The sequence below is a fragment of the Dipodomys spectabilis genome, unplaced genomic scaffold (assembly GCF_019054845.1).
Source record: "Dipodomys spectabilis isolate Male_0828 unplaced genomic scaffold, ASM1905484v1 ptg000783l, whole genome shotgun sequence".
Taxonomy (NCBI): Eukaryota; Metazoa; Chordata; class Mammalia; order Rodentia; family Heteromyidae; genus Dipodomys; species Dipodomys spectabilis.
Genome location: NW_024871460.1, coordinates 7,552,821 through 7,571,192, shown reverse-complemented (window position 1 = coordinate 7,571,192; position 18,372 = coordinate 7,552,821). Strand labels below are relative to the sequence as shown.

At 39.4% G+C, this 18,372-nt stretch overlaps 1 protein-coding gene across 1 annotated transcript in view; it reads right to left on the bottom strand.

Moving 5' to 3' along the window:
* Ext1 (exostosin glycosyltransferase 1) overlaps positions 1-18,372 on the bottom strand; it is a 276,731-nt gene that overhangs the window by 14,251 nt on the left and 244,108 nt on the right. Inside the window, exons 4-7 of the mRNA XM_042673012.1 lie at positions 15,234-15,353; positions 8,074-8,206; positions 5,400-5,518; positions 3,707-3,802 (exon numbers count right to left, since the gene is read on the bottom strand). Coding sequence (XP_042528946.1) covers positions 3,707-3,802; positions 5,400-5,518; positions 8,074-8,206; positions 15,234-15,353 — 468 coding nt within the window. The remainder of the gene's footprint in view (positions 1-3,706; positions 3,803-5,399; positions 5,519-8,073; positions 8,207-15,233; positions 15,354-18,372) is intronic.

The window sequence follows — 18,372 nt, the reverse complement described above, 5'->3', positions numbered from 1 at the left end:
GGCAAGATCCATGTATAGCCAAATTTGTAGGGAGGGGATCTATAGGAAAAATGGAGGCCAGAAAGGCCACTTTATAATAATCACAGGTTGCTTTTTTGTGTTGAATGTACCATACAGTAACTAATTAAAAAAAAAAAAAACCCACTACATATATGTGCCAAGAAACGTCCCATGTCCTTTCTGTACATGATTTCATTTCATATTGGTAACACTTGTCTCTTATAAATAGCATGGACTCTGGGATACAGAAAGGTTAAGTATGTTGCCCACGATGGATGTCAGATGGTCTTTTCTCACTGGCCTGACTGTACAGGAGCCTTCGGCCACCTGCCCTGCCTGTCTCAGGTTTGGGAAGAACCTCAAAGTGAATGTAGGGACACATATGACAAGCACACTTTTCACCAGTTTCCTCCGGGAGTTGTGTCAGTGGTGATGACAGCTAGCTGAACTCACAATTACACACCTGAGAGCCACGACATACTTGCCGCTGACTTTGAAGGCACAAAGCCAGGAATGAAGCAGCTCAACACTGGAGACAAAGGGAATGGGGAAAAGAAGACACCTGACTGGCTGTCAGAGGTACACTCCACCAATCAGAGCAGCCCAAAGAAGCTCAAGTGATGCATCCATCAAGGAGCCAGCTCATGAACAGGTTTCCTCTCTAATCCAGGCCACAGGTCTGAAGCTACAAGAGATCTTCAGACACTGGAGATGGGAAATACCAGGCTAACCTATCTGAGATCTCCTGGGATTCACCTAGAGCAAAAGTGGCTGTAGGGGTGACTCCCACAGGCTGTCAACTAGGACAGAAAAAGAAACTAGGGTTTCTTTTCCTTCTTTTTGAAATCTTGCTTAGACTTTCAAAATAAAACAAAACTAGAAAGCGATCAGCAAACCCATGCACATAGCATTTGGAAATCTCAGCCTGCAGCAATTCTCCTGCTAGTGTTTACATGTCCACTGAGCAACGCAAAAACCATTAGCTGGCAGCTTAGCAGCGCCCTGACCTTTCCCTTGTTCAGCCTACAGGGGAAAACTGCAAAGACAAGGTCTATAAATTCAAAATAGAATTTTTGCAGCCAAAGCAGCACAACACATCAATTTTGAATTCAAGGCTAGACATGAATTTTTTGGGGGGGGAGGAGGGCGGTCTTGGGGCTTGAATGCTGGGCCTTGGGCACTGTGGGCTGTCCCTGACCTTCTTTTGTTCAAGGCTAGTGCTCTACCACTTGAGCCACAATGCCACTTCCAGCCTTTTCTGATGAGTTTAATAGAGATAAGAGTCTCACAGACTTACCTTCCTGGGCTGGCTTCGAACTGAGATACTCAGATCTCAGCCTCCTGAGTAGCTAGGCTGGCTTCGAACTGAGATACTCAGATATCAGCCTCCTGAGTAGCTAGGTAGGACTACAGGTGTGAGCCACTGGTGTCTAGCTAAGACATTTTAAGATGGAGGATGAGAAGGATACAGCATTGTTTCTTCCTTATGTTCTCAACTTCTGGATTTAAAGGGACCTGTTTCCTTTGTTTATGAACTTGCTTTACCAACATGGCTATAATACATAATCTTACCCAGTCTTCAGAGTGGGCCCAGGGCTTGGCCCTACAATACAGAGCCTAAACCCACATAAAAGGGCAAATAGTTCAGTAGATGGTGCAATCCTAAGGTATTGAGTTTGAGGGAAAAAGAACAGGCACCACACAGCCCACTGGAATTGTTGGCCAGAAGAGAGGTGAGGTGAGGATTAAACAGATTGCCAGGAGCTTGGATGGAGACAGAGTTTCAAGAATCTGGGGAATCTTATACTAGATAATCTCATAAAACATGTGGGAGAAGTCTTATTGTTTTCAACACTACTTTAGAAAAAAAGATAATTGGGAGCGTCTCCGTGCTGAAAGTAAAAATCAGTCAGTGATTCAGAGCATGAAAATTCAATGCTACCTAGAGAAAACAGATGGCTCCCAGTCAAAAATATCTACCCAGCTGGGAACTGGTGGCTCATGCCTGCAATCCTAGCAATTCAGGAGGCTGAGATCAAAGGATTACCGTCTGAAGAAAGTCTTTGAGATTCTTACCTCGTTAATCAACCAAAAAAGCGGGAAGTGGAGCTGTGGCTCCAGTGGTAGAGTACTATAGCCTTGGGCAGAAAAGCTGAGACAGAGTGCATAGGTCCTGAGTTCAAGCTCCAGGACAGGCTCAAGCTTAAATCTACCCCGCAGGAGATCTGTTTATCCATGGGAACACAGAACACCAAAAGAATCTCAAAGTTCAAAACAGACTGCAAATAGCTGAGCACTGTTAGGGCACCATAATTGGGGCAGGCCACTCTATGGGGAAACAAGTTACATGCCAGTTGCTTTTGTGTAGGATGAGATGAATTCACAAGGTAAATAGCCAACAAGCATGTGGCTATTCTAACACCTACCTTTCTTAATAAAAGTTCATTGATCAATCTGTCTAATCACCATTTAGCTTGACTCTAGTCCCATGAATGCTCTAACCATATTTGTTATGCTCCCTACTGTGTTGGAAACCTATTCTACAATGCCCATCACACAGTAGGCATCATAAATGGGAACTCAATAGATAAATGTACTTTTTCTTTTTCTCTATGGGACCATTGGAATTCTCATAGTATTATGTGGAACCATATGAAATGGCCACTTTGTTGAGTCAAATGATGACTGACTTCAAAGGATGGATGTTTTGTCATTTTGGCTCAAGAGTGTTTTAGTGTGAGCCAGTCTCTCATGGCTGGTCTCCTGGGGGCTAGCAAAGGAAGTCTCCTAAATGACATTGCTTCACCCATCCAAAGTCACTTAGCATTAACTGATTTCTTTACAATGGGGGAGATTTATAAGAAAGCAATACACAGTAGCTGAAGAAATGAGCTCACCTCTGACTGCCAAGAGTGGAAGCAATTTCAAGGAGGAGGTAACAGGTGGACAGGGGCTTAAAAGATATATGGGAATCTTGACAGAGATGAAGAGCTGAGCAGGGTGGCCAAGACGATGGCAAATGGCACAACAGAAATTAGAGGTAGGAAGGGGACAGAATGCAATTCAGATCAGTGTAAATGGTATCTGGGGGGGGAAAGCAATAACAGAGAGGATGTGAAGGCTGGCCTGGGTCAGGCTGCATGTGGCTTTAGATGTCAAGTTAAGACATTGTCAAATGGAGACCCTGAAGAGTCTACATGATTAGATCATTCGGCTCTAGGCAGAGTGGACTGGAGACTGGAAACCATCAAAACAAAAACGTGGGTGAATGAAATACTATTCTGAAAGACAGAACCCATTATGATTAATTAGCTAAGCTAATCTCATGTGTCATCCACCATCAGCCTATGGTTACCCTCACCATTTACGAAAAAGTGACTGTTACCAGGCCCTGAGTCCATTCAATCATCACAGCAATCCTGGGATATATACGCCTTATTTATTTCTACTCCATGAATGAACAAACTGAGGTCCTACACCCCAAAGCTCTCCAAAGGGTTCGTATTAACAACCCAGGTTTTGCTGATCAAGAGCACATGACTGTCGAAGTTAAGGACTTTCTGAGATCATTGTAGTATTAGATGATTTAATCTGGGCCTAGCAGTTCTCCTACACAGGAGGAAGACTTCTAGAGCCAAGAGCAAAATGTCTCAGAGAAATGAAGATTCCATAGAGGCTCTCCATCTAGGTGCTTTCCAAGTCCTACCTTGCTTTCTCCTTCAATGACGATGACAGGCACAGCAGTGGCAGGCCAGCGGTGTTTGGCTGGTAGGGGCTTGTCACAATTCCATAGAACTATGATCTGAAAGGCACAGGAATAATTAGATGGCTAGTTTAGGTGTTGTCAGTCTTGAACTTTAAGGTTCTTCTTGCTGTTCTGAGAAACATGCATAATAGGGGGCTGCTGTTTTTGCAAGAACATAAAAATTGTATATATTGCAGCATTTTTTTGCTTTAGCTATTCTTCCTATACAATCTCTTGTCTTTGTCCAAGGATGGCCTCAGATCAAGATCCTCCTGTCTATATCTCCTGCATGTCTGAGACCAGAGACATGTACCATCCTAGCCAGCTCATTTGTTGAGATGCAATCTCACTAACATTTGCAGGGACTGGCCTTGAACTCCCATTTTCCTTATCTATGCCTCCTGAGTAGCTAGGATAATAATAGGCATGTAATAACACACCAGATCCCTTGTGCATTTTCATTAGTGCATATTAATTGTACAATATGGAACGGAGGTTCACTGTGGCATTGCCACATATATAAATAATATGCTTTAGTTATATCCCTTCCTTCCTTCTATTATTCTTTCTTTTCCCACCTTGCTACCACACAACCTTCAGAACCTCACCACTTCAACAAGCAGAGAATCAGAACAGAAAGCCCAATCTAAAAATCTGGGCCTATGGGACAGGGAAAAGCTGGTGGAGAAAAGAAGTAATTTTAAGGTTGCTGGAGCTTAATGGTGTGGTTTCCTAAAATCTGATATCTTAAGATGAAGAGTGAGATAGCAACTCTGATCAAGTTAAATGAAAATGTATACTAAACATGTGAACATCTGCTAGAAGCTTGTGCTACACCAGGCAATGTGGGTGGAATAAAAGGATCAGAGCTATAAGTGGGATGAGCTCATGTGCTGGATATTCCAAAATGCCTGCTGATTTTTATGACTTTATAATTCCCAATAAAGGCATTTAGTTAGAAAAAAACACACTGTTCAACATCATCTGATTCCTTCCTCAACTGCAAACCTTCTTAGGGACACTCATTCACAAATATGAAGCACCATTGTTAGAGAATTGATTTGGAAAAATATTGTCACCAGAGATGTTAGATTTTCCTCTTGATGCTATCAGCCATGGTTAGAAAATGGATAGAAAACCAGAAGGTGTAGCAGCAGTCCGGGTCCTCCTGGCAGACTTTCTGGAATTACTTTAATGTATCTTTTGTTTAAATGTTTCTTTATTGGTAATGTGGGTTGAACTCAGGGCTTCAAATCTGCTAGGCAAGTGCTCTACTACTTGGTTTTAGTTGTTTTTTTAATGATGTACTCTTCTGCTGATTTTGCCTGGCTGGCCTCAGAATGCGGTCAGTCTCCTGTTTCTACTTCCTGAAGAGCTGGGACGAGAGGTACAGGTGTAAGCAAACACACCCCAGTCTCTGTACTTGTATGTGTGTATGTGTATTTGTGTGTGTGTGTGTGTGTGTGTGTGTGTGAGAGAGAGAGAGAGAGAAACTTGCACCAGTTCAGTCTTTCTGTAATCCACCTGTACCTGAGCCAGTTCCACTTCTGAGAGGCTCTAAGTTGATGAGAAGGGAGGAATGAGGGATGGCAAATGGAAAGGGAGTAACAGGGCTAGGATTCTCTAAGCTGCTGAAGATGACAAGTGGACTCACCTGGGCACAGTACTGGGACTTGGCTGCAGCCACCAGAAGCTTCAACACTGGCTGGGACTGAGAAACCAGGGGGGTCACTGCGTGGATGACTGCAGTGAATTTGGAAGGGGGCTTTAAACCTGAAATGGAAAGGAGAGAGGAGCCTAATGGAGCACTGCAAAACAAGACTAAGAAAATTACTCCTTCTTGCTCCATTGCTTCACCCTGGAGCTAATGTTCCCTCCTAGCATATTTTTCCTTTGCTTCTTATGTCCTGACAGGACAGAAACAAGAGGACAGAAAAGCCGCTACTTAGCGACTGCCTCAGCCTACACCTCAGCCATTAGAGATCAATGTCCACTTCCAGGTTCTTTGATGGCTTCCCCCGCCCTTGGTGATATTGCTTTGAACTCTGGTGAGCTTCTTAGGAAACTAATGTCTAAGCACACACACACACACACACACACACACACACACACACGCGCGCGCACACACACACACACACACACACACACACACACACACACACACATTATGGACTTACATAAATACGCTCTCTCTTCCAAAGTATTTGCATGTATCTGCTTCCTAACCATTCAATTAAGCGATTTTTGTCTACTTAATAATATTTCAAATGATAACTAGCAAGTGGAAAGACTAAAAGAACAGCATTTAGAACCTGCCTAGAATGGAATCTCAGTTTACCAGTTTGGAGAAGATTATTTAACCCTCTCTGTCTTCACAGCTCTAAAATATGGCCACTAGTCACATGTCTAACTTAATGGGGTTACAGTGAGAACCAAACAAATTGATGTATAAAGAGCACTCAGAATAGGATGTAGCAAATAAGTGCTCAGTATGAATTAGCTGTTATCAGCTTCATCATCATGGGAAGGAAGCCTCCATACTCGAAGCATGCCTTCCGTACATATCCATGATTCAGCTAGGACAAAAAGTATGTGATGCTGACACCTGCGCATCACAGCTCTGAAGCCTTGAGTTAATAAAGGATGATAAACATGCCAAACAGCCATGGCCACCAGACACAGGAGTGAGGTGTGGCTTGTGAGTCTTCCCACAAAATGCTCTAAGAGATCAGAAACAGGTTAAGAGGCTTTTAGAATGCCAATAGTTTAGACTCACTTATATATGGCACTTTAGTAATGTAGATGTGAACTTCAGAGGGCAGGGACATTCAACTTAACGTCATGGGACATCTATAGGGTAAAGGTAACAACAGGACTCTTCATGTAAAAGGATTATGCAAATACTTTGTAGAGGAAATGACATTATTAAACTAGCATTGTAACTGTACCTATGAAAGAAGCTAAGGTCCCCAATTTCTGGATACATCTTCAATTAACAAGAATAACCATGACTAAGAAATTGCCTCTTTTACAGGGAGAATAAGTCCCTACTTTAGGTTTCCTGTATTAGCACCACTGATACAATTCTAGCAGGCAATCTCCAAGGGAAGATCACAACATTCTATCAAAAAAATACATGGAAGTTCTTAACCACTGGACTAGCACTAAATTCCAAATAAGCAGTGCTGAGATTCTACATTTCCCAATCTGGCCTGCTGATCTGATAGGGTTGCCCCAATGTTCTTGGCTCAGATTAAGGAGTTCTTGTCATTACTGAGCACTTGACACTATGATTTTTTTTTTTTTTCAGTTTCACCTTCTGGGTTTCAAGGTAAACATGTACCACTTTAAAAGAAAGAGACTGGTTTGGAGAACAATAGCATGAAGTGGAAAAGTTTGAGTCTTTTTATCACATCAACTTGGAAAAATGCTTTACTGTTTCATGATTTCTCAAGTTTAAAACTGTTGAGGTGAAATACCCAAAGATGTCACAAACCTAAGAGCAGCTGGGGCCCCAACGACATCAGTGTCTATGGCAATGACAGTGGCTTCTTTAGAGCCACATCCCTCTGGCCACCTCCTTTTCCCCACTGTGATTAGATTAAAAGCTGCTTGAGAGCAGAGATTGCAGCAAATATGACCTTTTATTTCTAATACCTGGCTGTGCATTAGCATAGCACAGGAGAGGAATGTAATAAATGTTGAAAGAATGAATAAATTTGCCCTTGTATGTTCTTATTTCCTTCTCCTTTCTCATTATTAATTCAGCTTTTCTTTAGTGGATGACAGTAGTTTGTGGGATTGTGAAAAAAAAATTAGGGAGAGCTCTTTCAAGCTCATTTTATATACGATGAGACTTAAGTTTATATATAGTTAATCTATTGCTTTCTTCAAAATGATCCATAATTTGGGGAGCCTATTTCCCAACAAGAAATAGCTTTACTAAATTTAATGGGTAGCTGGTTAGATAGGAAAAGAAGTATCTCTATCTATCTATCTATCTATCTATCTATCTATCTATCTATCTATCTATCTATCTATCTATCTATCTATCTATCTATCTATGTACCTACCTATCTACCTACCTACCTACCTACCTACCTACCTACCTACCTACCTACCTACCTACCTACCTACCTACTTACCTAATCCAATGCTTGGCTGTTTTTGTAATTGTTGATATGACATATCATTTGCAAGGCTTAGAAAGCAATCTCCAATGAAGACCATTGGGAAGACACCATTAAGAATAGTAGAATTGAGGTTATTAGCTCTGGATGACATTTGGGAATTAAACAAAGGCAGATCTCCAGAAGGAATTCACTTACCTAAATTAGCATAGTAGTAAGGAAAATCTCCCAGATAAGATGAATACTGTGGTAGGACAAACAATCCTCCAGGATGTTGGTTCCATATTAAACTGTTACGTGATATGTGCTTGAATATTCTGTCCTGAATAATCTGCAACATAAAAACAGGGCACAAAGTGAGGATTAGACCTTGATGCTACTTAGGAGAGATCAAATTAATCCAAATAAATGCAAATTGAGGGACAATGGTATTCGAAGTATTGACTACACAGCCTAATCCTAATTCACCATTGACAAAAATGTCTGCAAGACAAAGAAATGACAAGCAGTGGAAAACAGAAGAAAGGGATGGCTAACCTAGTTTCCTACTTACATTCTATATTCCCAGCTCATTTTCCTTTCTCCAAAATTCACTGTTTCTTTATCAGAGGATAGAGCAATGGCACTGTGAAAGAGAATTAGGGACAGCTCTGCTAACTTCATTTTATATATGATGATACTTAATTTTATAACTGATCCACTGTTCACTGATGTTTACTCTGGGGTCTAAGAGGGATGACTTACAATGCTTTAGTTAGGAGAAAACGATCACGGTTATGAGGAGGTTGTACATGGAAAATACTTCTACTTTGTAGAACATTTATTCTGGTTATTTATTCTACTTGTAATTTTCAGATGCACAATCCATTTCCCCTTGCAGCTTTTCATTTAAATCCTTCACTCCCCTCCCTTTCCCTTTCCTTTTCTTTCTGAAAGAATGAGTCCATACTTGTTTCCAGGTAAACCATGTGGAGCACATAATCTGCCTTTGATGGTTGAGCATCTATATATGGACCCCAGGTCACATAAACAAGATCTCTGTAGATCACACAGAGACTGAACTGAAAGCAAACAGAAGCCATGTTCAGTGTTCACTGGGGCTTAGGTTTTGACCTGTTCCTTTAAATCAGAATGTAGATTTATTTGCTTGTCATATTTCAGTAACCAAAGGGAACTTTGGTTATAGGCTAGCTAATGATCTTCAGTAGTTTGACCTCAAAATGTAGTGACTTTCTAAATTGCTCAAAATATCCTACCTAAGAGGACAAGAATCATGGCACACGAAGAATAATAATCGCCAAGCTAGTTCATTAGTTTCGTTGGATTTGGGACCTAGCAGATCATTAAATTCTACAGTTAGAGCCAAATATTCTCCCATCCTGAATCATTTGTCAGTTGAATGTGATTAGTCCACTTTAGGGCTTTCTCTCTGTGACTTTCACACTCTTGTAATTGTACCATCCACTCATTAAGATATGATTTGACAAATAATTAACTTGATACAAAATTTTATGTTTCAAGCAATTTTTTAAAAAAATGTAAAATCCTGGTTCAGCAATGGAATGGGTGTTTAAAATGCAGGAGGCCAAGTTCAACTCTCAGACACACACACACACACACACACACACACACACACACACACACACACACACACACACACACACACACACACACACACACACACACACACCCTGATACCCTGATTTAAGTCTTAAGAGTTGGGAGACCTAAATCACCATTTTTCAGGAATCCATTTAATGCAAAGTAATTTTAAGTAAAAACTACTTTAGAGAGAGTTTTATTATTTGCTAGGTTATTAACATATTCATCCTATGAAGACTTGACAAGTAATAAACTAAGCTATATTTATATTTTATCATGTTATTTTCCTAATGAGAGAGAAGGAAGCAAACAGAAAAGAAACTTAGAACACAAATAGTTTCTTGATTTGTGCATTTCATCTTTCACTCAGATCAAAAGTGATCATTATTTTATGCTGGTCCTGGGGCATGAACTCATGCTCTGTTAGCTATCTTAGTCTGTCTGCTCAAGGTGGGCTCCCTACCAGTTGAGGTATACCTCCACTTCTGGCTTTTGGGTGGTTAATTGAAGAGAAGAACTTCATGGACTTTCCTGGCATGGCTGGTTTTGAACCCCGATCTTAAAATCTCATTATCCTGAGTAGCTAAGATTATAGGTATGAGCTACTAGTGCTTGACACAATTGCTAAATATGGCTACACAGAGGTTTCTAATTTGATAAAGATCTTAGAAATCCAAATAAATACTAATGTTTACTCTGTGGTAGGAAAGGGATGACTTACAATGCTGTAGCCATTGTGAGAAAAATCATCATAATTGTGAGGGGTTTCTATATGCAAGCAATTCCACTTCATACAACATTTATTCTGGTATTTTTATTATTATGTGTACTCTGCAGATCTACTGTCTGTTTATTTACCTTTACAGCTCTTCATTTAAACCCTTCACTGCCTTCCCCCTTTCCCCTAAATTCATGTACTCTCAGAAGGTGGTCAATGAAATAAGCTTGGATATCAAGACACAGAATAAATTGGCAATAGACGACACTGTAAATTCAACCTACCAACAAATGACATAAACTCAGATGATACAAAGTGAGTCATCATTCATTCTGAATGTTGATGTTATGCTTCACACTGTCACAGACTATCTTTTTGGTTTAGTATGCTAACAAGATAATCAGTTACGATATTCTTATGAAATATTAGTAAGAATTTTATACTCCCTTCAAATGGATCTTGACAAAATGGTACTAGTCCAGGTACGAAAGCAATAACAAACGTTGAACTTAACCTTGGCCAGGCAATTTGCCACTTTTATGGCTTACTTTCATTTGTAATAAAACACAGTAGCACATTAATTATAATAACCTCTCAGAATTTAACACTAGCTGCCTACATTTTTACACTTGCCTTTAAGAGAAATTTTCATCCCTACATTCAATTTTGATATACTTTCCTATTTTTACACAGCTGTGATACAATAGATCTTGTCTCCTATAGGTATTTTCCTAGTATTCATGATTTACTTATCTAAATGACCAACAATCTTTGCCACGGAAAGAAATAAACATATTTTTGAGCACATTTTTTCCCTACATTTAAGACTGATTCTTTAGAGCTTTGACAAAAGGTGTGTAAACTGTTAGAGATATGCACATGTACGGTCAAGCATCTATCTAAGTGGCTTATAAAAACTTGAAAGAATACAATCTGTTTACCATATTGAAACATCATCTTTTCTGTTGCCTAATTATCACTGCTATATTGGGCAGTACTTAGAAGCCTTAAGGCACTTATTGCTTGTGGGTCAGATTTCTTTGGCTATAAAGAAAATCAGTACAGGCTGGGCGCCAGTGGCTCATGCCTGTAATCTCAGGAGGCTGAGATCTGAGGATCACGGTTCAAAGCCAGACCAGGCTTTATTGCCAGTAAACCACCAGAAAACCAGAAGTGGTGCTGTGGCTCAAGTGGTAGAGTGCTAGCCTTGAGTTGAAGAACTGAGGGACAGTGCCCAGGCCCAGAGTTCAAGCCCCACGAGTGACAATTTAAAAAAAAAAAGAAAAAGAAAATTAATACATACAAACATGTAAATATGTGACATAAAAGATTTTTATCATTTTCCTTGATGAAGATACCACTTATTAATATGAATTAAAAGCAAAGAATGACAGATGCCTTATTATTTCTTTTTATGTGTCTTATTCTTTATCAGAACAGCAGGGAATTGGCCATTTAATATAGTACTGACTCAGTCTTTTCACTAAATGGATATTGCCTAACATAAACAGTGCCACCATAGGCCACCTTGCTCAAAGCCAAAACAATCTTGTATTTCCATTATCTCATTGATTTAAAAATAACATGACATAATAGCATAAAAATGCAATGGTTTGAAATATATACTCAGATAACGGAAGAGGAAAATGGGGAAAAACATCATTGAACTCCTCTAAAAATGTGCTTTCCCAGATACTACTGGCTATTTTCCTGTATTACTGTAATTTTTATTAACATTCACCAATAGCACAATGGGGTTTCATTGTGTCCATTCCATAGATGCGTGCAGAGCACTCTGAACAAATTCACCCCTTCTCCTATATTCCTGTAACCCTTCTCCTCTCCATCCTGACCCCTTTTTCAAACAGTGTATTGTGTTTCTCCTATATTATTACATTTTTAATATACTTTCATTTTGCTCATCGTTGTTCTGAGCTCCTATGGCTCAGTCCTTAGTGGCAGTACTCCGTGGAGGAACACTGTCTTTTATGATTTCTAATGGGTAACAATATCTGAGTCCAAAGAGTTTAGCTCTGATTCAATCAAGAGGTAACATTAGGAAACTTCACTCAGACTTGAAAAAACAAACAGAATCCTCAGCATGATAGAGTCCTGCACAATGAAAAAGTACCAATGACTTGATCAGATGAGAGCTGTTCCAACTGTATCTAAGCACTGCCTGCAACTCTAGGGCTTCTATTATCCAAAGACTCAACAGTCCAATCTCATCCCTATGGGCTGGCTGGGGTGTGTGTGTGTGTGTGTGTGTGTGTGTGTGTGTGTGTGTGTGTGTGTGTGTGTGTGTGTGTGTGTGTGTGTGTGTGTGTGTGTGTGTGTGTGTGTGTGTGTGTGTGTACACATACATATATACACAGGCGCACAGGTATGCATATATACCTATACATACATCTATATGCATGTGTATATATGTATATGTGTATGTATAGGAAAGAAGGAAGGAAAGGAGGAAGGAAGGAAGGACCTAGAGTTCTAGAATCTGAATATAGATCGTCTTGAATAAAGAATTCTCAAACCAGGTGCTGGTGACTCACGCCTATAATCCCAGCAACTCAGGAGACTTGAGATCTGAGGATTGTGGTTCAAAGCCATTCTGGGCAGGAAAGTCTGTAAGACTCTTATCTCCAATTAACCACCAGAAAACTGGAAGTGGTGCTGTGGCTCAAAGTGGTAGAGTGCTAGCCTTGAGCAAAAACTGCTCAAGGCTGGTGCCCAGGCCCTGAGTTTAAGCCCCATGACTGACCCGCCCTCCCCCCCCCCCCCAAATAAATAAAATAAAATAAATCCTCAAGTCTATATTGTCTGAAGTTAACTTTGAATTATTCTCATATTTTAGGATTTCTACCACCCTTCTGATGATTTACACTGTTCAAGTCTTAAGCCAAGTGGATATTTCTGATATATGATACTTAAATTATGCTTTTGGATTTGCTGGAGTTATTTGTGTATGAGGCTGGCATTTCCTGGTATTTTCCCTGCTTTTCTCCTTACGTTGCATTGTAGGGTAATCTGAGCTCTGAATTAAGATAGGAAAGTAAATGGTATCATTCCTGCAATCTGGTTGAGAGGTCAAATTGTTACAATACAATCTTGGAACAATATAAAAAGATTTGACAGCTACTATAAATTTCAATGAAGTATATGGTTTTCAGTGTTTTAAAAACAACTGTGTTGCCAAAGAATTGCATAGCTTAAATCCAAAGGGATGAAGGCTTTCCAGGCTCAGAGATGAAAACTGAAGATTCCAGTTGATGAAATAACATACCTAACTATTGAACATTTCAGCTTAACAGGCTAAAAGCTGGATTTACCTAGTCAACCAAACTGAAAAACTTATATACTTAATAGACAGTATCTTTTATCTGGCAAATTAGCAAAGCTGTATATGTGTATGTTTTAATTATGATTCCCTAAGACTAATATAGTCAGAGAATCTCCCTCAGACAGTCTGGGAGAGTCTAGGTATAATGGTTGTGAAGAACCAGTTTGCAAAACCTATTATGGGCCTCAGAAATACCTATAAAGTCTTTGGGTCAGTAATTTCACTTTAGGAATTCTGTCTTAATGAAAGAGGCAGAGTCATTTGCTAGTGGCTCACACCAACAGTCCTAGCTACTCAGGAGGCTGAAATCTAAAGATCATGGTTCAAAGCCATCCTGGGAAAGAAAAGAAATGTCAGTGAGCCTCCTATCTCCAATTAACCAGCAAAAAGCTAGAAGTGAAGCTATAGCTCAAGTAGTAGAGTGCTGACTTTGAGAGAAAAAAAAAAGCCAAGGAACAAGCATCAGCACTGGCAAAACAACAAAAACTTCAGCAGAGACGTGAACTAAGATACATACAAGAAGTCATTACATGCGTAAGCATCTGCTTGCATTGTATAGTTATCTATGAAAAAATCAACAACTAGAAATACATAGACCATGGATAGTAGAAAACAGTAGAAATTTACAGAGGTTCGACATAGTATGGTATTTTAAAGTGAAAGAAATTAAAATATGATTGGAATATATTAGAAATGGAATGAACCTGATCGAATTAAAAAGGCCAGAAAAACAACCAGTGATACATGGAAGAAGCATGTAAATCACTGTGCAAAAAATTTACCAAGTGCACTGGGATAGACAACAATCTATTTTAAAAATATAGGTCAAAATATTTTTTTCCTCAAATGTACTAAATGGAGAAGCTACAGATGAAAAGACTATTTAAAATAGAAAGCTATCCAATAAACCAAGGGGAAAGGAGCAACATGTTTGATATTAAACATTTTTTTTTTTGGTCCGGTCGTGGGGCCTGAACTCTGGGCCTGGGCACTGTCCCTCAGCTCTTCAGCTCAAGGCTAGTGCTCTACCACTTGAGCCACAGCGCCACTTCCGGCTTTTTTCTTTTTGCTTATGTGGTGCTGAGGAATCGAACCCAGGGCCTTGAGCATGCAAGGCAAGCGCTCTACCACTGAGCCACCTTCCCAGCCCCTATATTAAACATTTTTTAATGTACACAACTTAACACTTTCTGTACAGATGGGTGCAGTTCTAATTTCCTTTTTATATCTCCTTGCAACAAGGATGCTGCTGGTTGGACTGCTTAGGCCCTAAAATTTTATTTTTCTGTGCCTTAAAGCATCATCCTACAGTACCCAATAATCTATTCATAATTTTTGATTGATACATGATTTTTCCCCTTACTTTGTCATTATCTTTTTGTGTAATGAGCTGCAGAAATATGTCTTCAAAGGATATCATTGAACGTGAATGACAGGAAGACAGTTATTATCCATATGTCCCTTAAATGATGTCAGACAAAGTCAACCTCTGGGTCCAGGGACATAAGTTCTCCCTTTGTCAGTCTTGCTCTTGGAGTTTGGCAGGGATAAGGAAATCTGACAGAGCATGGGCAAAGGGGCTAGCTGATATAACCAAGAACAGAAAATTTAGTTTTATCTTAACGGACCAGACGCACATGACAAGTGAAGTAAAGAAAGGACTACATTACTCATGATTATGAGCCAAGCAACACTTACCTCTAGTGTAGTTAATACAATCTTCTCAACTGAAGAAAAATAAGCCTCCCACAAGAATTGTGTCTGCTGTCTAAGTGCTAGGATTTTATCCTGATGAATAGACCTGATTGTAGAAGGAATCTGTAACGTAAGGTGACACATAGTAATTATAATTGTGTGACAAAGGGATGTGTTTGGTCAAAACAACCCACTGTGTTATATTTTCATTTTTCATAACATTCATCTTCTAGCATATAGAGCAACTAAAAATCACCAAGCACTTAGTAGAAATGCCCCCAAGAAATGTCAGTATAAACAGCTCATCCAGTGAATCTGCCCCAGAGTTTTTAATGCATGAAACTTATGCATTCACTTCTAAAATTTAGTAGCAGCCATGTTGATGGCTTAGGGTATTCCTCTACTTACAATGTTGTTTCCTCTTCTCAGAGTCTCATATATCCTCAGCCCTGCACATGGACAATCCAATTTTGCAGATGAATAGTTAACGGGCCTTGGGGAAAGGCCAAAGGACTTGATTCTCCAAGCAGTTCTAAAATCTGCTATCCTTAGAACTGGGAACATCCATAAAAGGACTTTTACATGGTGCTGTGGCTCAAGTGGTAGAATGCTAGCCTTGAGCTGCGCCCAGGCCCAGAGTTCAGCCCCACAACCAACAAAAATAAGTAAATAAAAATGACTTTTATTAGGGACTGGGAAGGTGGCTCAGTGGTAGAGTGCTTGCCTTGCATGCTCAAGGCCCTGGGTTCGATTCCTCAGCACCACATAAGCAAAAAGAAAAAAAAATGACTTTTATTCAGTGACTATTACTGAGCCTCTCTATCCAACTCAAAACTAGGGTTAGTTGTTTCTATGTATACATCCCTTCCTCTTTGAGTATTTGCATTCTCTAGATTGCTCTCTCTGGCTCTAGCCTTTAGCCCAGTCTAACTGGACTTCTCCAACATGGGTGTATTTTTAGTCATATACTGCTCGATATCATGCTATACAATTTAGAAAAAAGATCTTACATTCAGCTACACATTTTAAGGTTAGAAGAATAGATTTTTTTTCACAGTAGTTCTCTTAAAAAGCACGATCAGGATAACTTTACTTTGTATTTGTTTAACTTTTTTCTTTTGTACATTTTAATGGACTTTATCATGACATTTTCATATGTGTTAATAATATACATTGATCATATTCATCAGTTCAGTGTCCTTTCTTATTTTCCCTTCCATTGGCTTCTTTCCTCTTCTTCATAGTCTTTTTTATTTCCTCATGCAAGAAAGAACATGAAGTCTTTTCTCTCTGAGTCTGGCTTATTTTGCTTAACGTAATGATCTCTAATTCCATCTATTTTCCTGCCAAGTCATAACTTTGTTCTTCTTTATGGATGAATTAAATTCCAGTGTGTATGTAGAACATGTTTGTCGTGGACCATCAGTTTTTAATAGCTGTGTGGCTTAGTAGTTCAGCAAAGGGGCACTGGAGTCACACAGACCAAGATAGGATTCTTGACTCCACCATTTTCCTGGATGAGTTTTCTCTCTCAGACTCCATTTCCTTGCTGATAAAATTGCATAAACTAGCATCAACAAGTTGTAATGAAGATTACATAAGTACTTCACAACATGCAATGCCTAAAACATAGGAAATTTGGTTGCTAGGACTTATTATTACTCTATTACCATTATTGATCTTACAGTAATATTATTCAAAGTTGTACCAACTGATTCTGTCCAGAGTTTAGGCTTGTTGCTTAATGTCTGCATGTCAACGTGCTTGCGTCTGAGCTCTGAAATATACTTCTAGGGTTTCTGGTAAATTTTTCAGGCTTGCTCCTGAATTTCACAGTTTGAGGTCAGTTTGGTTTATGGAGTCTATGTTCTTGGAGGAGATTCCTTGTGATTAGCAACTGCCCTTTTGTGCTCACCTCTTTCTGCATGCTTGCCTCTCAAATGCATGACTAATCAGACAGACACGAGCGGAGGCCGAAGGAGAAATGCTCTGTTAGGTGCACTAATAGGAAAGCTACCTATGACATTTGACTAAGAATATACCTAAGTTTCCACTGGAGAGGAAAGAGATGGTAGCATACTGCTTGATTCAAGACTCCCTGTAGGAGGAATAATGAAACTGTTTCACAATAAGAACAAAAGAACAGAAGAAAACAGTTACTTGCTTAGGGAATATCCAAAACTACTTACTGTATCTGTGCCACAAAGTGTGGACTTGGATTTACAATCTACCCCTTTCCAAAAGAAGTTGTGGCTGCAGGTTAAAGGCAAAAAAAAACCAACTCTCTGCCAGAAAGACATTAGCCTGAAATTAGAGTTCAAGGTCAGGTGCAAATGAAATGTCCTTGGAGAAGGTAAAGTAACCATTTATATAATAGATCCTTGATAAGTCAAAAGAAATTTATTTTTATTTACTCACTGAGAAAATTACCTAGTCTGCCAAGGGAAAATTAGAAAGAAAAAAACGCATCCTCTCAATTTTCATAATTACATCCTGTTTTAAATGTCAATGGCATTTTCTAAGAGTCAGATAGGCTGGCATCGCTGTTTTCTCCTGGTCATGAGAAAGCAATCCATTAGGAAAATGCCTCAAGCTATCATTGCTGTGTGGTCTCCGGAGAACTGAGTCTGTTGTGGCTCTAAGAGAGGAAAATGAATCTCACCAATTCAGCCACCAATACTATCTCATCTCATAACTTGATCTTATATCTCCATGCATTGTGTTCTACTGTAACCTGTGCATATGATACAGGTGTCTGACAGTACTCTGAAAGGTGCTCTGGAAGACAATTTCAATGGATTGAAAAGACACAGTTCCAAGTTTTAATGGTGTTTGGCTATTGGTTATTAATCTGCCTGTCTTAAGAGACAGGTAAGGAAAAGTGATAAATTAATTCCAATTTGGCTAGGTTGTTTTGAAAGTTGAAGAACTCAATGAAGTCTTAATAAAAGGTCATGTATGGTAACAAAACTAATAGGATCTACCAAAATAGATATAGGAAAACCAGAGTACGCTCTCTCTCAGGTGACAGGATGACAAGAATATATGCAAATAAAAACATCCTAGCTGTTCTAAAACAGGAAATGAAAAATTGTAACATAACAAAAACATTTCCCAGAGCACACATTCGGGCTTGGTGCCA